The sequence below is a fragment of the Schistocerca americana genome, chromosome 5 (genome assembly GCF_021461395.2).
Source record: "Schistocerca americana isolate TAMUIC-IGC-003095 chromosome 5, iqSchAmer2.1, whole genome shotgun sequence".
Taxonomy (NCBI): domain Eukaryota; kingdom Metazoa; phylum Arthropoda; class Insecta; order Orthoptera; family Acrididae; genus Schistocerca; species Schistocerca americana.
The window spans coordinates 587,421,075-587,441,367 of record NC_060123.1 but is presented as its reverse complement, the minus strand read 5'-3'; the positions used below and the strand labels follow the sequence as shown (position 1 = coordinate 587,441,367).

The window sequence follows — 20,293 nt, the reverse complement described above, 5'->3', positions numbered from 1 at the left end:
GTAATAGAGCTGCGAGTCGTCTTGGAATACTGGCATATGATTTTATAGTCTCAGTAGAATGTTACGCCATTCTTCGATCAGGAGCTCTTCTAGCTCCTGAAGTGACGAGGGAGGCGGAAATCTGCTCCTGACTCTGCGCCCCAATACCGCCCATAAGGGTTCGATAATGCACAAATGCAAGGACTGTACTGGCGAGGAAAGACGCTGCAGTTCAGTTGCGTGCTCCTCATACCACGACTGTACTGTCTTAGCTGTGTGAATGCGTGCATTATCGTCCTGAAATATGGCATAATTGGGAACAATATTTGAATCGTGGGGTGCACCGGATCAGCTAAGCTGTTCACATAATTGTTGGCTGTTGCCTTTGAGAGTAATCATGGGACCAGCACAATACCGTGATAAGGCTGCGCACACTGTGGTGTCACCGCCAGACATCACACTTGCTAGGTGGTAGCCTTTAAATCGGCCGCGGTCCGTTAGTATACGTCGGACCCGCGTGTCGCCACTGACAGTGATTGCAGTCCGAGCACCACCACACGGCAGGTCTAGAGAGACTTACTAGCACTCGCCCCAGTTGTACCGCCGACTTAGCCAGAGATGGATCACTGACAACTACGCTCTCATTTGCCGAGACGATAGTTAGCATAGCCTTCAGCTACGTCATTTGCTACGACCTAGCAAGGCGCCATAGCAATTGATAGTTATCTTATGAAGCATGTACAATCAAGAGCGATGTTCTACAATTATGGATTAAAGTTAAGTATTACAGCAACTGCGTCCGTTTTTCTAAGTTCTCATTTCCTTGTAATGTTCCAGACCTCACGCCAGCCTGCGTGAGCTTAAACGCGTGCCTTTCGGCTTCCTCTCATAGTGACTTGGCTGTCTTGCCAAGTCACAACACACACCATCGCACTTCCATCTCCATGCTTAACCATTGGAATCAAGCAATCAGGATTGTAGGCTTCTTTTGGCGTTCTCCAGACGTAAATCCGGCCAGATGTTGGAAAAAATGAAAACGTTGACTCGTTGGACCATACGACGTGCTGCCCCTGATCAGCCGTCCATGATTTATGCTCCTGACACAAAGTTTTACGCTTCTTTGCGTTGGTTGTCGTCGCTAATGGTTTCGTTATAGCAGCTCGTCCATGAATATTCGCTTTAGGCAGTTCCCGGCCGACAGTGTCGACAGATACGGGGTCTCGAAGATGGCTGTTGAGCTCTGAAGTCACTTCAGCGGCCGCAGTTTTTTGTTGTTTGGACACAGTTCGTGTTAGCGCACTACGATCTGTGTCATTTGGTGTTGATTTGCGCCCACTATTATATTTGCATGATGATGTCTTTTCATGTTTTGTGTAGGCTGTCATGACGGTTGAAACAGTTGCTCTTGAAATATTCAATAAGTTGGCTGTGTTGGTTTCTAATGGTCCAGCTAATCAGGTCCCACAATCTGCCCTCCTTGGAACTCTGTTAGGTCTTCCTTTGCACGTCCACCTCGGCCTCTGAATGCAAATACTGATACTACTCGTAAACAACCTGCACTGATGCCTAGTCTGTATTGAACATGCACAATCCAGCACGATACGTGTCTTACGTGCGTTGTTGACCGCAAAACACAACCATCCCATTACTACCACTGTTTATGTATTTTGCCTATCGCTGTATATTGTCTTTAACGGCGTGAAGATACATCTTATCTTGGAGACAGGCCGGAACATTGGTCTCAGTCCATGTCTCTTCAGGACACGGCCTGTCTTGGTAGTAGTTGCTCAACAGTATGGAAGGAATGCAGAACACCATGCCAGCCCTGACAGTCAATGATTTCAATGCCTGATGTCGTCGGCGGAGACAGCTAGCGAAAGCTCGAGTGTTGTATTCGAAATGACACGGCTCGTAAACCGAGAAGATTTTATTGCGGAGACAGCTAGCGAAAGCTCGAGTGTTGTATTCGAAATGACACGGCTCGTAAACCGAGAAGATTTTATTGAAGCATGCTTCCGAGAAAGACTCAGAGTTAATGGGTATGTTTAACTTTTGTGGGCGGATGTAAGCTTGAGCTAGTGCGCTTGCTGTACCCTCATTAGAGGCGCATCAACAAGACCATTATTTATGTCTGCAGCGAGACTGAAGAACCAGCAGAGGGGGAAGATGCCAAGGGCAGGCTGGCGGGCGACCTGCTGGCGCTGCTGGCGTCTGGCGTGTGCAGCGACGTCACGCTGATGGTGGGCGGGGTCGCGCTGGCAGCTCACAGGGCGGTGTTGGCGGCTCGCAGCCCCGTGCTCGCCGAGAAGCTCACCGACCTCCCGGGCGGCATCCTGCACGTGGCCGGGGCGCCGGAACAGGAGGTGCGCCGGGCGCTGCGCTACATGTACAGCGACCAGCTGCCGCCCCCGGCGAGCATCACAGTCGACCTCTTGGCACTCGCCGACGACTACGGGCTGCGTGTTCTGAAGGAGTACTGCGAAAAGCACTTGGCAGACGAAATCACTGTCGACAACGCAGTGTCCGTCGCCATCGTCGCCATGAAACACTCCTTCACCTCGTTAAAGGACGCCAGTCTCGATTTCATCGGGGACAACATCTTCGAGGTGATGGACACGGCCGGTTGGGCTACAGCGATACACAGTGAGCCGGAGGCTCTCGTGGAAATAAGCAAAATCGTGTCAGCGGCACAAAGGTATGGCTATTTACTTTTTGGGTGGTCGATCCGCTCTACATTATTTCACCTACACAGAGGTTACAAAAGCCATGGGATAACAATATGCACTTACACAGATGGGGATAGTATTGCGTGTACAAGGTATAAACGGGAAGTGCGCTGGTGGAGCTGTCATTTGTACTCAGGTGATTCATGTGAAAGGCTGTCCAACACATATTTTCATCATTACTAACTTTACGACATGAGCGAGTATACAATGTAAAAGGCATATTACTATTTACATAACTAGGTCTAGACAGGGACTTAGCATCTATTCCACAATGCCAGGTCTTGTAAGCGATGACATCTCGGTTGGCGAATGATTCGAGTCTAGGTAGAGAGGCATTCTCACATCGGACAATAGCTAGAGTAAACCATCCACTTCCAGTACTCCCTGTGCCAGCATCAAAACTGAAATTAACTCGACATCCACGGAAAAAAAATCGGTCCATTCAATATCACACTTTGTGCCGTTCCATTTGTGCCAAGTTTATTTTCGAAGCTTATTATGTGTTTGTAGACAGGCATGCGGTGGCGACGTTGACGATACACACGTCGACGAGGCATAGTGCTTCAATGCTGTTGCAGATAGAGCTCACAGCAGAATGGTTCCGCTGGCGGGCACTGCCCGCTTATATACAGAGCAAGTGACCTTGGTTACGCAACGCACCGATAACGATATGCACGTATACAAATGGGGGTAGTATTGCGTGTACAAGGTATAAACGGGAAGTGTGCTGGTGGAGATGCCATTTGTACTCAAGTGATTCATTTGAAAGGCTGTCCGACAAATATTTTCATCATTACTAACTTTACGACATGAGCGGGATAACTAAGTCTAGACAGGGACTTACCATCTATTCCACAATGCCAGGTCTTGTAAGCGATGACATCTCGGTCGGCGAATGATTCGAGTCCAGGTAGAGAGGCATTCTCACATCGGGCAATAGCTAGAGTAAACCATCCACTTCCAGTACTCTCTGTGCCAGCATCAAAACTGAAATTAACTCGACATCCATGGAAAAAAAATCGGTCCATTCAATATCACACTTTGTGCCGTTCCATTTGTGCCAAGTTTATTTTCGAAGCTTATTATGTGTTTGTAGACAGGCATGCGGTGGCGACGTTGACGATACACACGTCGACGAGGCATAGTGCTTCAATGCTGTTGCAGATAGAGCTCACAGCAGAATGGTTCCGCTGGCGGGCACTGCCCGCTTATATACAGAGCAAGTGACCTTGGTTACGCAACGCACCGATAACGATATGCACGTATACAAATGGGGGTAGTATTGCGTGTACAAGGTATAAACGGGAAGTGTGCTGGTGGAGATGCCATTTGTACTCAAGTGATTCATTTGAAAGGCTGTCCGACAAATATTTTCATCATTACTAACTTTACGACATGAGCGGGATAACTAAGTCTAGACAGGGACTTACCATCTATTCCACAATGCCAGGTCTTGTAAGCGATGACATCTCGGTCGGCGAATGATTCGAGTCCAGGTAGAGAGGCATTCTCACATCGGGCAATAGCTAGAGTAAACCATCCACTTCCAGTACTCTCTGTGCCAGCATCAAAACTGAAATTAACTCGACATCCATGGAAAAAAAATCGGTCCATTCAATATCACACTTTGTGCCGTTCCATTTGTGCCAAGTTTATTTTCGAAGCTTATTATGTGTTTGTAGACAGGCATGCGGTGGCGACGTTGACGATACACACGTCGACGAAGCATAGTGCTTCAGTGCTGTTGCAGATAGAGCTCACAGCGGAATGGTTCCGCTGGCGGGCACTGCCCGCTTATATACAGAGCAAGTGACCTTGGTTACGCAACGCACCGATAACGATATGCACGTATACAAATGGGGGTAGTATTGCGTAAACAAGGTATAAACGGGAAGTGCGCTGATGGATTGTATTCAGGTGATTCATGTGAAAAGCTGTCCGACACGATTATGGCCGCCCTACGGGAATTAACAAACTCTGGACGCGGAATGGTAGTTGGAACTAGACGCATTGGACATTCTATTCCGAAAATCGTCAGGGAATTCAATATTTCGAGATCCACAGTGCCAAGAATGTGTGGAGAACACCACATTTCATACAACGCAATGCCTGATAGCCTTCACTTAAGCCGGCCGGTGTGGCCGTGCGGATCTAGGCGCTTCAGTCTGGAACCGCGTTACCGCTACGGTCGCAGGTTCGAATCCTGCCTCGGGCATGGATGTGTGTCATGTCCTTAGGTTAGTTAGGTTTAAGTAGTTCTAAGTTCTTGGGGGCTGATGACCGCAGATGTTAAGTCCCATAGTGCTCAGAGCCATTTGAACCATTTGAACGTTCACTTAACGACCGAGAGCAGCGGCGTTGCCGTATGTTGTCAGTGCTAACAGACAAGCAACTCTGCGCGAAATGACCGTAGAAATCAATGTGACTCGTACGACGAACGTATTCGTTAGGACAGTGCGGCGAAATTGGGCGTTATTGGGCAATAGTAGCAGACGACCGACGAGAGTGCCTTCGCTAACAGCACACCATCGCCTGCAGTGCCGCTGCTCGACCCGTGACCACAGCGTCCAACCGATGTGGTCACGGGTCGAGTAGCTGCACTGCAGGCGATTTCGTGCTGTCCTAATCAGATGAGACCCGATTTCAGTTGGCAAGAGCTGACGGTAAGGTTCTAGCGTGGCACAGACCCCACGAAACTAGGGGCCCAGGTTGTCAACAAGGCACTGTACAAGCTGGTGGTTGTTTCATAATGGTGCGGTCTGTGTTTACGTGAAATGGCCTGTGTCACTGACTGCAAATAGTTGTGTTCGGCTACTTGGAGAAAATTTTCACTCGTTTATGGATTTCATGTTCCGAGAAATATCACTGGGCTACAGTCGTTCGCGACTGGTTTGAAGAGCAATCTGGACGTTTCGAGCGAGTTATATGGCCACCTGATGGCCCAACATGAATCTCATCGAACATTTATGGGGGATAATCGAGAGGTCAGTTTTTGCACAAAATCCTACACCGGCACCAATGTCGCAATTCTGTAGGGTTATAAAGGCAGCATGGCTCATTATTTCTGCATTGGTCTTTCAACGACGTCCAGTTGCTGCACTACGCCGACGAAAAGGAGGTACTACGTTAAATTAGGAGGTATCCCACGACTTTCGTCACGTCAATGTAAACAAGCTGAATCTCAGAAAATTTCAGAGGTTTCCCACAGAATTCCTGTATATTTTAGTGTAAGGGATTGTGGTCTCAGGTAGCTCCTTACAGAGTGCGGGGCGTTTCAAAATGAATATACGAGTTTTAACTCTTTGTAGCACATATTACATTCACCTCACTATTATAAATAATACACCAAATGATAGCAAAATACAAAATGGTTAAAATGGCTCTGAGCACTATGGGACGTAACATCGATGGTCATCAGTCCCCTAGAACTTAGAACTACTTAAACCTAACTAACCTAAGGACATCACACAACACCCAAGCCATACGAGGCAGGGAAAATCCCTGACCCCGCCGGGAATCGAACCCGGGAACCCGGGCGCGGGAAGCGAGAACGCTACCGCACGACCACGAGCTGCGGGCAGCAAAATATAGTTTTTCTTACAATTATTCAGTGTGAACACCGATCACATATCGAGTGGATAGGCGAGTTGTTCCGAAACCTTGATCAATGTGTCAGACGTAACTGTTGTAATAACACTGTTTCTAAAGTCGGGTAGATGAGCTGGTATCGGAGACACATACACATGATCGCGTCAGATCGTGTATGAACGTGGAGGTCATGCATAAAATGCTGTGTCAACCGGCCCCTTGTTCCCAATCCACCGGCCGGATACAACGTCGTTTAACCAGTCGCGTACTGAGTTATGACAGTGAGGCGGCGCACTAGCTTGCCCCCCAAGTAAAGATGTGTTGTTCAGCTTCTTCCCATTCAGGCACGGGCCATAGCTGTAGCACGTCAAGATAAGAAATATCAGTTACAGTTGATTCACCGAAAAAGAAAGGTCCATAAACTTTCCGCGGATATATTTCTTGGGGCTAAGCGTGAAAAACTCGCACTCGTTCAACACGTCTTTCAGCCACTTTTCGTCATTCCATACTCTTCCCATTGCGCGTAGGTATACAAACAAAACTGTTTGAGTTGCTCTTTCATTTGGTGTATTATTTACAATTGTAAGTTGAACGTAATAAATGCTACAATGCCTTAAAACCGACATGTTCATTTTGAAGTACCCTGTATTTATGCAATTACGATCATTCATTTTGTCACGCCAATTCTTTTGTTTCTGTGCAAATATCTTCCGAAAAGTGAAAAAACCTGTAATAAACAATCACAAGGATGTACCACCCAAAGTACTGTGATGCAAAAATACTGTGATGCGTTTGCTGTCGCTCCACTGATCCTTCAGCGTAAGGTCCCTGTGTCGATCTTTCATTGCGTTCACTGAATCTATAGATGACATTCCTTATAAGTAATCGTATCAATGCTCTTGTGTATCAATGTGAACCTACAACACTCCCAGTGACGCAAACCCAAGACAGAAGCGAACATTACTGAATGCAAGCCTGAGGACGCATAGCATCGACATTTACTCGGTTCTGCAGGTAATTTTGTTACAGTAAGGATAGAGATACAATTTGGGGTAAGAAATCAAACTAAATACGAATCCTTTGCAACGAGCCACCAGGAGCACAGGTTCGTGGTATCAAAATACCCAGAAAATATCCCTGAACAACCTCCGGAAACCTGTCGGTGGGGTTCAGGTTTTTCTTGTATATGGGTTGGACATAATATTCATTAACGTATGGGCAAGTTAGAACACATGGGAGGAATGATGTGAATGAATCCAAACTCTAAGACAGTATTAAACAATGTACTATAATTTAAAATGGATTTAAAACAGTCTGGTTAAAGTGTTTCGGCTTGGCGCTGATTTTCTCAAAGAGAAATGTTATCAAAACTTAATATACTATAACCTACCTTTGGAGATTGGTGAGGAGTGGCGAATAAGTAAACCTTACAATACGCTGTCCACCTGCGTAAAAAAAAGTCATGCGTCAAGCTCATTGAGCGAAGAGTAGCGAAACGCAATGAATGAAAACTTTAATGCAATTGCTAATACAACAGCTTGTATCACCCCATTCTGCTGTCGTGACATACGGTTGCTAGGTCGCCATAAGACACTGAACGATTTGAGGATCCATCCTGATTCGTCTTCACTAGGCTAGAACCCTTTAAGATTGGATGGAGCAGGATCGAAGAGACGTAAATCTCTTTCAGTGGCATACCGTACGAGTTGAACACGACAGTTATTAGCTTAGCTATGCAGGACTATCCAAGCAACATGTAGTATTGCGCAAACCATTCTGGCCTGATGAGGAAGGAATGAGACGAAGGAAGAATAGGGCTTAACTTCTCGTCGACATCGAGGCCATTAGTGATGGAGGACAAGCTCAGAGTATTTCAAGGTTGGGGTAAGCAACTGGCCGTGCCCTTTCAAAAGAACCATTCCGGCATGGGAGGGGACGGTACACTGCTTTGTTGATGGTGCAGGAGGCTTGTGTGATGCTGAAGGGGAGCACATGAACACACATGAATGTAGAGAAGTTCACCGGAATGTTCATAGTAAGAGAATGGCAGACAGATTGTGAGCCTCATCCTCACCTACCACACATGAATACACTTACTACCTGCACAAGAGTGCTGTGATATCAAGCAATAACCATGATTTCATGGGTTTCTTGAAACGCTCGTAGCCTGCCATCGGCGTGTACGAACTCATACTGTGACTCAACAGTCTAGACCAGGGGTTCCCAAACTTTTCCCTTTTCACTTTGAGAATCCTTGTACTTTGATGGGATACCTTGTTTATTTTAAAGGTTGATAGAATTTTAAGATACGAGAAACATAGTTTTATTCAGGTATTCCTTAAGTTTTAAATCTTAAGTAATAATTCAGAAATCACAGAAAATTAAAAAAAGAAAAAATGAAAAAAAACTCCAAGTTATCATAGTTTTTCACGGAGCCTTATTCACCCGCCACGGAACTCCAGTATTCTGCGGAACACGGTTTGGGAAGCCCTGGTCTAGACGATAGTTTTCCATATTCATGCATGCGGTGCTTACGTTCCTGCACCCGTAACAGATTTTGCACTGTGTGACGTGAGGTGAGGAATGGTAGATGCAGATTGTCGTGGGGCGGCTTCTGTAAACAACAGCAAGAGGTAGTCCTTGGTAATGTAACTGGTTAGCGTTTGTTATTATTCAGAACTGTATCTGCATTAGGAAGGTAAATGGAAGACTTAAATTTTTTAGAATGGTTCAAGGAAATTCTGTGCACTCAAGTGCATTAGATACTAAACCCTATTGCGACAGCGGTAGAGTTTAGTCCAGCATTTGGTGCCCTTCAGAAGTAGGCATGCGAATAGAAATTGAACCATTTCATTGAAGCGCTTCTAGCCCTTACGAAAGTGTAACAGAAATGCTTGGGGAGCAGAAATTGGAATCATCAGAAAAAGACGACGTTGTTTTTGTAGAACTTACCTGAGGATATCACGCCTAAGGACCATGAGAACAAGATAAGAGAGGCATAAGACACTAATACAGTGTGATTAAAAAAGGAATTGTCTTTTTTATTACAGACATACTATAAAAGAAACACATTTCTCATGACACTGGGTAGAGGAATGGTGAAAGTCTTGACACTGTTGCTGTGTTGTTTGTTTGTAGCTACATAGCGACAAAACCACAAGAGGAATGATTTTGTGTGCTGTAATTTGCAGAAAGCCGATCCCTTGTTCAAGTGGAACGTGCATTCCGGCGTCGATTCATCAAGAAGCCGCCTCTGTAGAAGCAGATTTATGACTGTGTACAAAATTCTTGGAAGTTGGTGTAAAGGGAGGAGCACGGGTCAGGCACGGGCGTCTGATAAAAATGCCGATCTTACCAGAGCTACGTTCACACGGAGCCCTCGGACGTCCACAAGACGTGCAGTCCACCAACTTCCTCAAACAACGGTGTGGCGTGTTCTGAAACGACGCCTGCATATGAAACCTTACAAGTTGCACATACTGTAGCAATTGGGTCCAGACAGCCATAACAGAGGGTACGAATTTTGCTTCCCAATTCCCCAGTATGTGGCAGAGGACACTTTTTCCAAACGACTCATCTTTTCGGACGAATCGACGTTTTAACTGTAGGCTCAATTACTCTGACGTTACAGAAGGCATAGGGCTGTGCATTGGCAGAGCTGTCATTTGAACTCCGGTGATTCACGTGAAAAGGTTTCCGACGTGATTATGGCGGGACGACGGGAATTTATAGATTTTGAACGCATAACGGTAGCTGGAGATACTCCATTTCGTAAACCGTTAGGAAATTCTATATTCCGAGATCCACAGTGTCAAGAGTGTTCCGAGAAAAAAATTGGTTCAAATGGCTCTGAGCACTATGGGACTTAACATCAGTGGCCATCAGTCCCCTAGAACTTAGAACTACTTAAACCTAACTAACGTAAGGACATCACACACATCCATGCCCGAGGCAGGATTCGAACCTGCGACCGTAGCAGTCGCGCAGCTCCCGACTGAGCGCCTAGAACCGCGAGACCACCGCGGCCGGCTGTTCCGAGAATGCCATAAGCCAGGCGTTACCTCTCACCATGGACAACGCAATGCCTACGACCTTCATTTCACGACCGAGAGCATCAGCATTTGCATAGAGTTGACAGTGCTGACAGACAAGCAACACGGAGTGAAATAACTGGAGAAATCGATGTGAGACGCACGACGAACGTGTCCGTTAGGACACTTTGGCGAACTTTGCCTTTAATGGGCTATCGCAGCAGACGACCGACGCGGGTGGCTTTGCTAACAGCACGACATCGCCTGCAGTGCTCCCCTGGGCTCATGACCATTTCGGTTGGAGCCTAGACACCTGGAAAAACGTGGCCTGGTCAGATGAGTCCTCATTATAGGTGGTAAGAGCTGATGGTAGCGCTGGAGTGTGGCACCCCAAGACGCCATTGACCAAGTTGTCAAGAAGGCGCTGTGCGAGTTGGTGGTGACTCCATAATGGCGTGGGCCGTGTTTACTTGGAATGGACTGGGTCCTCTGGCCCGACTGAAGTGATCATTGACTGGAAATGGTTGTGTTCGGCTACTTGGAGACCATTTGCATATATTCATAGACTTCATGCTCCCAAACAAAGATTGAATTTTTGTGGATGACAGTGCGCCATGTGACCGGCCCACAGTTGTTGGGCATTGGTGTGATGAAAATTCTGGACAGTTCGAGTGAATGATCAGGGCACGTAGATCGCCCTACATGAATCCGATGGAAATTTTACAGGACGTAGTTGAGAGGTCAGTTGACGGAGAAATTCCTGCACCGGCAACAGTTTCGCACATATGGACGGCTGAAGAGGCTGTATGGGCCAATATTACTGCAAATAACTTCCAACGTGTTGTTAAGTGCATGCCACGTCGAGTTGATTCACTACGCCGGGCAAAAGGAGATCCGACACTATAATTAGGACATAAAGTAAGAATCTGCGCGTCACAAAATCATGGCATCATCGTCGAACATTTAAAAGATTCACCGAAACAGAATGTCATTTGTGCCGTTTCACTTCAAGAAGTTTATGGAGCTTTCTTTTTTGCGGACGAATCTGTGACAGCAATGTTATACGTGGACATGCTGCAAATGTGGCTGTTTCTTCAACTTCGCGGATATTCCAATGATATCATTTTTATGCATCACGGCGCCCTGTATCACTTTAGCCGGCCGAAGTGGCCGTGCGGTTAAAGGCGCTACAGTCTGGAACCGCAAGACCGCTACGGTCGCAGGTTCGAATCCTGCCTCGGGCATGGATGTTTGTGATGTCCTTAGCTTAGTTAGGTTTAACTAGTTCTAAGTTCTAGGGGACTAATGACCTCAGCAGTTGAGTCCCATAGTGCTCAGAGCCATTTGAACCATTTTTTGTATCACTTTCTCCTTGAGGTTACCTTAACAACCCCCCTTCACAACATTAGATTGAAAGAAGTGAACAACAAGATCTTGTTCATTGCCCTTGTTCTCCCAGGTCACCAGACGTCACACTACAGATTTCTGTCAGGGGCACATGAAAAACAGAGTCTTTGTCCCACATATGGCAGCCACACTTGCAGAGCTGAGAAACAGAGTTGCTGAAGTTGTCGTTTCAATAAACAGGGACCTGTTGATTTGTGTTTGGAATGAAATGGACCACTGTTCGACGTTTTTGGAGCAAAGCGTAGTGCTCATGTAGAGTCTGTGGTACAGTGGCTGTGCGAAAATGAAACTTTGAACATTCCTCCAACCAATGACATGCGATGTGTGTTTTATCTCTCAGTTTGTCTGAAATCTTTCTTTCTTTTTGAATCGCCCTCTATTTCCCTCGCTCAATACGAAAATAGAGTGGAACACAAAATCATTAATACTACTGGCGTGCATTGTGTAGCCACTTGTAGAGTATATGAGCTCACCAGAAAATCTATCAGTGTCCTCGTCAAAAGAGAACACTGGTCGCTTTGGAGTGCTGCAGATGACCAATCCCTCTGAAGTGGTGCTCATATACCAGTCATTTGAACGGAATCAGTGCAGTAAAAAGAACGATGTGGAAACGTGATACAACATTGGAATGGAGCTATCATGTTTGGACGTACCCAGGCCCAAATCTTGAAAGAAATTTCTCGATTTGTTGGTGTAGCAATGCGGACTGTCCAATGTGACTACAGGGAATGGTGTACCACTCGCAGGTGCGTAATGCGGTTTAACAGCAGGGTTCGTTAAAGGAAGCTGACAGGCACTTGTGACGGGTGTCACGCTTTGTCGATGATATCTGTTTCAAAGTCGACAGTAATGGATGGTTCTCATTGAGGCGACGTGATACGTGATACGGTACATGACGCGACTCGCGGTACGATACAGAAGCAGCCCACGTTTGTGGAGCATTTACCGATGTATATGAAGTGAAACAAAAGAAAAATTCGGAGTAGGAATTAAAATCGATGGAGAAGAAATAAAATCTTTGAGGTTCGCCGGTGACATTTTAATTCTGTCAGAGACAGCAAAGGACTTGGAAGAGCAGTTGAACGGAATGGACAGTGTCTTGAAAGGAGGATATAAGATGAACAACAACAAAAGCAAAACGAGGATTATGGAATGTAGTCGAATTAAATCGGGTGATGCTGAGGGAATTAGATTAGGAAATGAGACACTTAAAGTAGTAAAGGAGTTTTGCTATTTAGGGAGTAAAATAACTGATGATGGTCGAAGTAGAGAGGATATAAAATGTAGACTGGCAATGGCAAGGAAATCGTTTCTGAAGAAGAGAAATTTGTTAACATCGAGTATAGATTTAAGTGTCAGGAAGTCGTTTCTGAAAGTATTTGTATGGAGTGTAGCCATCTATGGAAGTGAAACATGGACGATAACTAGTTTGGACAAGAAGAGAATAGAAGCTTTCGAAATGTGGTGCTACAGAAGAATGCTGAAAATAAGGTGGGTAGATCACGTAACTAAGGAGGAGGTATTGAATAGGATTGGGGAGAAGAGAAGTTTGTGGCACAACTTGACTAGAAGAAGGGATCGGTTGGTAGGACATGTTTTGAGGCATCAAGGGATCACCAATTTAGTATTGGAGGGCAGTGTGGACGGTAAAAATCGTAGAGGGAGACCAAGAGATGAATACACTAAGCAGATTCAGAAGGATGTAGGTTTGCAGTAGGTACTGGGAGATGAAGAGGCTTGCGCGGGACAGGGTGGCGTGGAGAGCTGCATCAAACCAGTCTCAGGACTGAAGACCGCAACAACAACAACATGAAGTGATATAACAGGCTCACACTGGCATGACTGTGATACATTAGCAACGTAATTATCTGTCCTATCGCACAGCACAACACGAAACTGTATCATATGATACGGGAGGAGGGAAACTGCAAGTTGTCTGATGCATCTCAAAATTAATTTTATGCAGAAGTAATGCTACGAGGGTAATCCCAAAAGTAAGGTCTCCTATTTTTTGTATAAGTACATAGTCCTGTTTATTTCTACAATGGTTTACATCAGTTTACAGCTAGAACATTTAGCTATTTTTCGACATAATCAACATTTCTGTCGATGCATTTTTGTAGACGCTGTGGCAGTTTTTGTTATGCCCATGTCATACCAGCTCGCCGCCAGCTCAGCGGCTTTGGCTAAGAAGGATGCCGCCACTGGGGTGATTGTTGCTTGGTCTTATGTGTAAAGTAGTATGCCCAGGATTTTTCACCCGTGACAATTGAGTCCAGAAAGTTGTCCTGTTCGGCTGCAAGGCGGTGAAGAAATGCGCGGGAAGCATCAACTCGATGCCGCATGTGGTCCTCAGTCAGCATGCGTGGCACCCATCTTACGCATACCTTCCGGTAGTTCAATATTGCCGCTAAAATTCTGTGAGCGGTGCTTCGGGAAACCTCAGGAACCAAAGTGCAGAAATAATCCAGGGTGATCCGTCGATCTTCACGCATACTTTGCTGAACCTTCAACACTGTCTCCTCAGAAATTGATGGTCTCCCACTCCTTCGTTCGTCGTGAATTTCGGTCCGACCAGCTGCATATTCTCTACACCACTGACAAACATTTTTGACATGCATGCACGATTCACCATACACTTCCGTCAATTGGCGATGCATTTCAGTCGGCGCAGTGCCCTTTGCGTTCAAAAACCGAATAACTGCGCGCAATTCGCATTTGGCGGTTACATCCAACGGGAGCTCCATTCTCAACGGCTACCAAGCCAAGACTGAGCGCCTCAGCACGGCGTGCGCATGTTTACACACAGCGCGTGAAGCACTCTTCATAACAGTGTGACCAACTGCCACACAAACAGAGTTCTGTACTTGTAAAAAAATAGGAGACCTTACTTTTGGGACTACCCTCGTACATCCATATATTTATTTTGCTTCTCAGTAATACTTCTAATTTCCATATGCAAAATTGAACTCACTCTTTTGGGGTCATTGCATGATCTCCACTATGCAGACTTTCTCATTTGATTTCAAGGAAACCTAGGAAGAGAAAAATAAGCTGAAGATTTGAATTGAAGTTTGTATTAGAGAGGGCATTGGACTTGGGTAGTCCGCTCAGCAGTATTAGCTATAGGGTTGCGTTGGTGTAATGGCTAGCATTCCTGGCTAGTAAGCAAGAAGACCCTAGTTAAAGTCCTGGCTGTGGCCCAAATTTTAATTGATCATAATCGTAGATCAACATGAGACTCAAATGTCTTGAGGAAACTTTAATTATAAGATCTGTAGATCAAGGAAACTATTCAGTAAATGCGTTTTTCGTATTTTCACAGCTTGATAACGAACTAGTTTCCGCTATTGCCCATTGTTATTGTGTTATTTGAAAATTAAGCCAAACACAGCACATACTTTTAAAAGCTTGCAGTAAAAAATGTAGTCGCTGGTCAGTTTACGTTTTGGTGCATTTTAGGTAATACAGTGTTACCCACAAAATGTACCTAACATATCGAAATTGTTTTCAAGGCTGGAAGGAGAGCCATACCTCTTTCCAATCTTGAGTAAATACGTGATACATTCGGAAGTTGTCCTCGACGATGCTGGCAGCAAAACACTGCATGAGAGCTATTGTTGCCTGCTATGTCTTGTTGCTTGTTGTATCGCTTTTGTGGAAACACGAGTGTCGCACAGATAGCCACTGCATCGCATTGCATATTGTGTCGCCGCATGTACGCTGGTCTCAACCCGTTTCCAAATGAACATTGCAAAGGGAAGTGTAAGCTATGGACATTTGGAGTCTGGTACCCCAAGGAAGATCTTTAGTTATAGTACCACATAAAAATGAATGTCTTTGATGGGCTACTGGCGTTGACGGATGTGTCGCGATTTTGTCCCTTTGCAAATGATGCAGGGCGTCGAAATACACGTACAGCCAGGTGAGGCTTTTAAACTGTGGGGTGTGGGGGGGTGGGGGGCGTGTAGATCAGAGTGGAGGTGATTCTGTGGCATTCCTGGTCTATTTTTCGTACCACAAGTTGGGTTCATTCAGGTTAATGTGAACTTGAATCAGGATGCTTATTTCAATGTTCCCGCTGACCAAGTGTTGCACATTCTTCTACATCTTTAATATAAGTATGCTGTGAGCACTCCAATCTTCCATGACGACCGCAGCAATGTTCATAGGTCTGCTCGCCTGCATTTCTGGTTTGAGGAGCATTCAGAAAACCTATCACACTTCGAACTACCCGCTAAATCATTCCGTTGTGACCCTACATAAAAATGTCTGGGATTACTTAGAACTGTGAGTGAAACCTCACATCATTTTCTGAACTTCCTCCAGCCTGAGAGCAGAAGAAAGGGATAGGAAAATAAGTAGCTTATCTTGAAAATTCAGGCACATGTAGTTCTGTATGTAACAGTCCATTGCTGTAACCAGGAAACTGGAGTATGATAAAAAAAATAATAAAAAGTAACCAAATTCGCCACAGTTGGTTGTTCTACGAGATGTTATCAGCACTGAGTAGCTCTTCAGCTGAAGAACATTTTCTACTTTTTTCCTTGGTGAAGTGGTGCCACTCGGCATTAGTGTGATGTTTCCTGGGGGTCAGCAATTGTATGTTCGGTGCGATAGTGTAGATGGGAACGCTATGTTACAATCCGTTCCGTGTTAGTCGATGGTGACCACTACTATCAACGCAGTTACCGGAGCCAATGTCTTTCGGCTGCGTGTCATTCATCCTTATCAAGGTACTATAGGTATGTCATTCACTCAGTTGCTTGTGAAACACCCTATGCCTAAATCACGTTGGAGACAGAATCTTACATTGGCATTGCGCCGCTGTTTTGCCGCTTGCCTGTTTTGGACTGGACTATCACGCCGATGGTCAGTTCAAGGTCTGACGTAAAATCAATGACGTGATTCGCTGAACTAATCCGTATCTATAGTGTCGGGAACAATCTCCCCTACACAGCTGTTGCCTCTAATTTAGCTGCGTGGGAGTGTGTATGTCTTCATCTTCAACGGATGCAATGCCAGTATGTGAGTGAATTCGAACAATATATCATACGACGACGTTACAGCACGGATCTAAATGGTCCTGTTATAACGCTGCATATGCGAAATCAGTGGATAAGCATTCTGTCACTGATTAGTGGGTACCAAAGTTGCGGTGCAACTGTATTATCTAATAATCATGGGGACTAGAATGCGCTTGTAGGGTAAGAAGTAGAAGAAAGGGTTACGGGAGGCTTGCTAGTGAGAGGAGAAAGACTAAAGATTTGAGATTACGTAAAGGTCAGGCAGAGATGGCGCAATCAGGTATTGGATTGTAAAGTATACCCATGAACAGATCGCAGTTTAATGATGACGAAGAGTGGGCTTAAGTTTAAGAGACTAGTCAGTGCGCAAAGAAATAATATGTAGAAGCACTAAGGAATGGAGAGGTACACTTAAAGTTAGGGGCTATAGATACTGCGATAATGAAAAGCTCAGTAGGCGGTAAATTTGAAGATGAATGGACATCTCTAAAAAGGACAGACACAGAAGTTGGAAACAAAAACGTAGGTACTAGGATAACGAAAGAAATTCTTAAGTTGATCGACGAAAGAAAGATGTACATAAATGTTCAGGGAAATTCAGGAATACAGAAATACAAGTCACTTAGGAATGTAATATGTAGAAAGTGTAGGAAAGCTAAGGGGAAATGGCTACATGAAAAAGTGAAGAATTAAAAAAAAAGATTATCGGAAGGACTGACTCAGCATCAGAAAAGTAAAAGCAGCCTTCGGTATAATTAAAAACTAGGACGACAACATTGCAATGGGGATTCCACTGTTAAATGCAGGGGAGAGAGGTAACAGGTGGAAGGAGTACACTGAAGGCGCCTGTGAGGGGCAAGACTTGTCTGATGGGATGATAGAATAAGAAACAGCAGTCGATAGGGAAAAGAAGGGGGTCCAATACTAGAATCAGAAGTTAAAAGAGCTTTTGAAGGCTTAAGATCAAAGAAGGCAGAAGGGATAGATAACATTCCATCGGAATTCCCAAAAATCATTGGGGGAAGTGGTAACAGAACGACTATTCATGTTGGTGTGTGGAATGTATGAGACTGGCGACATACCATCAGACTTTCGGAAAAAATCTTCTGCACAGTTCCGAAGACTGCAGGAGCTGACAAGTGAGAAAATTATTGCACAATCAACCAAACAGCTCATGTATCTAACTTGCTGACAAGAATAATATACTGAAGATTGGGAAAGAAAACTGGGGATCTGTTAGATGGCGATCAGTTCAGGTTTAGAAAAGGTAAAGGCGGCAGAGAGGCAGTTCTGACATAGCGGTTGTTAATGGGAACAAGACAAAGAAAAATCGTCATGTTCATTGGATTTGTCGACTTGGAAAATGCGTTTGAGAATATAAAATGGTGCAAGATATTCGAAATTCTGAGAAAAATAGGGGTAACTTGCAGGGAAAGATGTACAAGAACAAAGAGGGAACAATAAGAACGGAAGACCAAGAGCCAAGTCCTTAGATTAAAAAGAGTGTAAGACAGGGATGTAGTCTTTTGCCCCTACTGTTCAATCTATGCATAGAAGAAGCAATGACTCATATAAAAGAAAAGTTGAAGAATTAAAATTAAAGATGAAAGGATATCGATGATAAGATTTGCTAATGATATTGCTGTCCTCAGTGAAAGTGAAGAAGAGTTAGAGGATCTGCTGAAGGGAATGAACGGTCTGATGAGTACAGAATATGGTTGAGAGTAAATCGAAGAAGGACGAAAGTAATGAGAAGCAGTAGAAATGAAAATAGCAAGAAAGTTAACATCAGAATTTCTGATCCGATGTAGATGAAGTTAAGGAATTATTTTACTTAGTAAAATAACCTGTGATGGAGAGAGCAAGGAGGACATAAAAAGCAGACTAGCAGTGGAAAAAAGGGCATATCTGTCCAAGAGGCGTCTGATACTGTCAAACATACGTCTTAATTTGAGGAAGAAATTGCTGAGATTGTACGTTTGGAACAGAGCATTTTATGATAATGAAATATGGACTGTGGGAAACAGGAACATGAGACAATCGAAGCTTTTGTGATTTGGTGCTACACAAAAATATTGAAAATTAGGCGCTGATTAGGTAAGGAATAAGGAGGTTCTCAGCAGAATCGACGAGGAAAGGAATATATGTAAAACACCGACAAGAAGAAGGTACAGGATGACAGGACATCGGTTAAGATATCAAAAATTAACTTCCATGGTACTAGTGGGAGCTGTAAAGAGTAAAAACTGTAAAGAAAGATACAGATTGGAACACATCCAGCAAATAATTGAGAACATAGCTTGCAAGTTCAACTGTGAGATAAAACAGGAGGCACAGGAGAGTAATTCGTGGTGGGTCACATCAAACCAGTCAGAAGACAAACTAAACTACTTCTGAAAAGCCTCGAAGGCCCAATGGCACCACCAGACCGCCCTGTCATCCTCAGTCATTATGCATCACTGGATGTGGACATGGAGGGGCACGTGTTTAGCACACTGCTCTCCTCGCCATAGTCAGTTTATGTGACCAGAGCCACGGCTTTTCAGTCAGGTAGCCCCTCAGTTGTCCTCACATGGGCTGAATGTACCCCATTTGCCAACAGTACTTGGTAGACTCGAATAGTCTCCCATCGAAATGCTGCGCAAGTCCAACAGTGCTCAACTTCAGTGATCTGACTGAAACCAGTGTTACTACTGCGGCAAGGCCGTTGGTTGTCAGAAGACTGATAGGCTGATGACAAAAAAAAAAAGGACTGCCATCTTGCCCACGTGACTGTCGCAAATTTTTGAGCCTCAGCTTTCGTGTAAATCCACATTTATACTCTATAGGCTACTTTATGTTGGGTGCAGAGGGTGCCTTACTTACCACTGATGTTTCGTTCGTTTCTTGTTCTTCTCAGGAGCAGTGCATGGGGAGTTGGACATCTTTCATTTTCCTTTTGAGTTCTTGTGGTGTTACTTCCATAGAAGCTTTCATACACTAAAACGTACACTGACGGACCAAAACATTATGACCATCTACTTAATAGCTTGTTGGGATATATTTGGAACGCAATACATCATCCATTCTGCGTATCTTCTTTTCTACAGTTTGTTGGTAAGTTTGTAAAGGTATGTGGCAGCGGATGTCTAACCACAAGTCATATAATTCCTTTCAATAACGGGCCGATGATTTGTGTATGTGGTGATGGCGCCTTACAGCGATCCAAATGGGTTCCATAGTACTTACATCAGGCAAATTTGATGGCTCACATATCAACATGAGTTCACTGTCATGCTCCTCAAACCACTGTAGTGTTATTCTGGCTTTGAGACATGGACAATTATAGTGTTAAAAAACGACATCGCCGTCGGGGGAAACAGCAAGGATGAAGGTCTGCAGGTGCCAGCTTGTCTTTGATTACAACCACAGGCCCCAAGAAAACGCAGGAGAATGTCTGTCATTGCATAATACTGTTCCCCTGAGCCTGTATCCATGGTGTGGTGCACGTTTCGAGTCTCATTCACCTCGAAGACGGCGTTTATGGAGATAACCA

General features: G+C 44.8%; 1 protein-coding gene across 1 annotated transcript in view; it reads left to right on the top strand.

Moving 5' to 3' along the window:
- The window catches only part of LOC124615450 (leucine-zipper-like transcriptional regulator 1), an 80,824-nt gene that overhangs the window by 55,418 nt on the left and 5,113 nt on the right, over positions 1–20,293 (top strand). Inside the window, exon 3 of the mRNA XM_047143346.1 lies at positions 2,117–2,674. Within this exon, the coding sequence (XP_046999302.1) occupies positions 2,117–2,674 (558 nt within the window). The remainder of the gene's footprint in view (positions 1–2,116; positions 2,675–20,293) is intronic.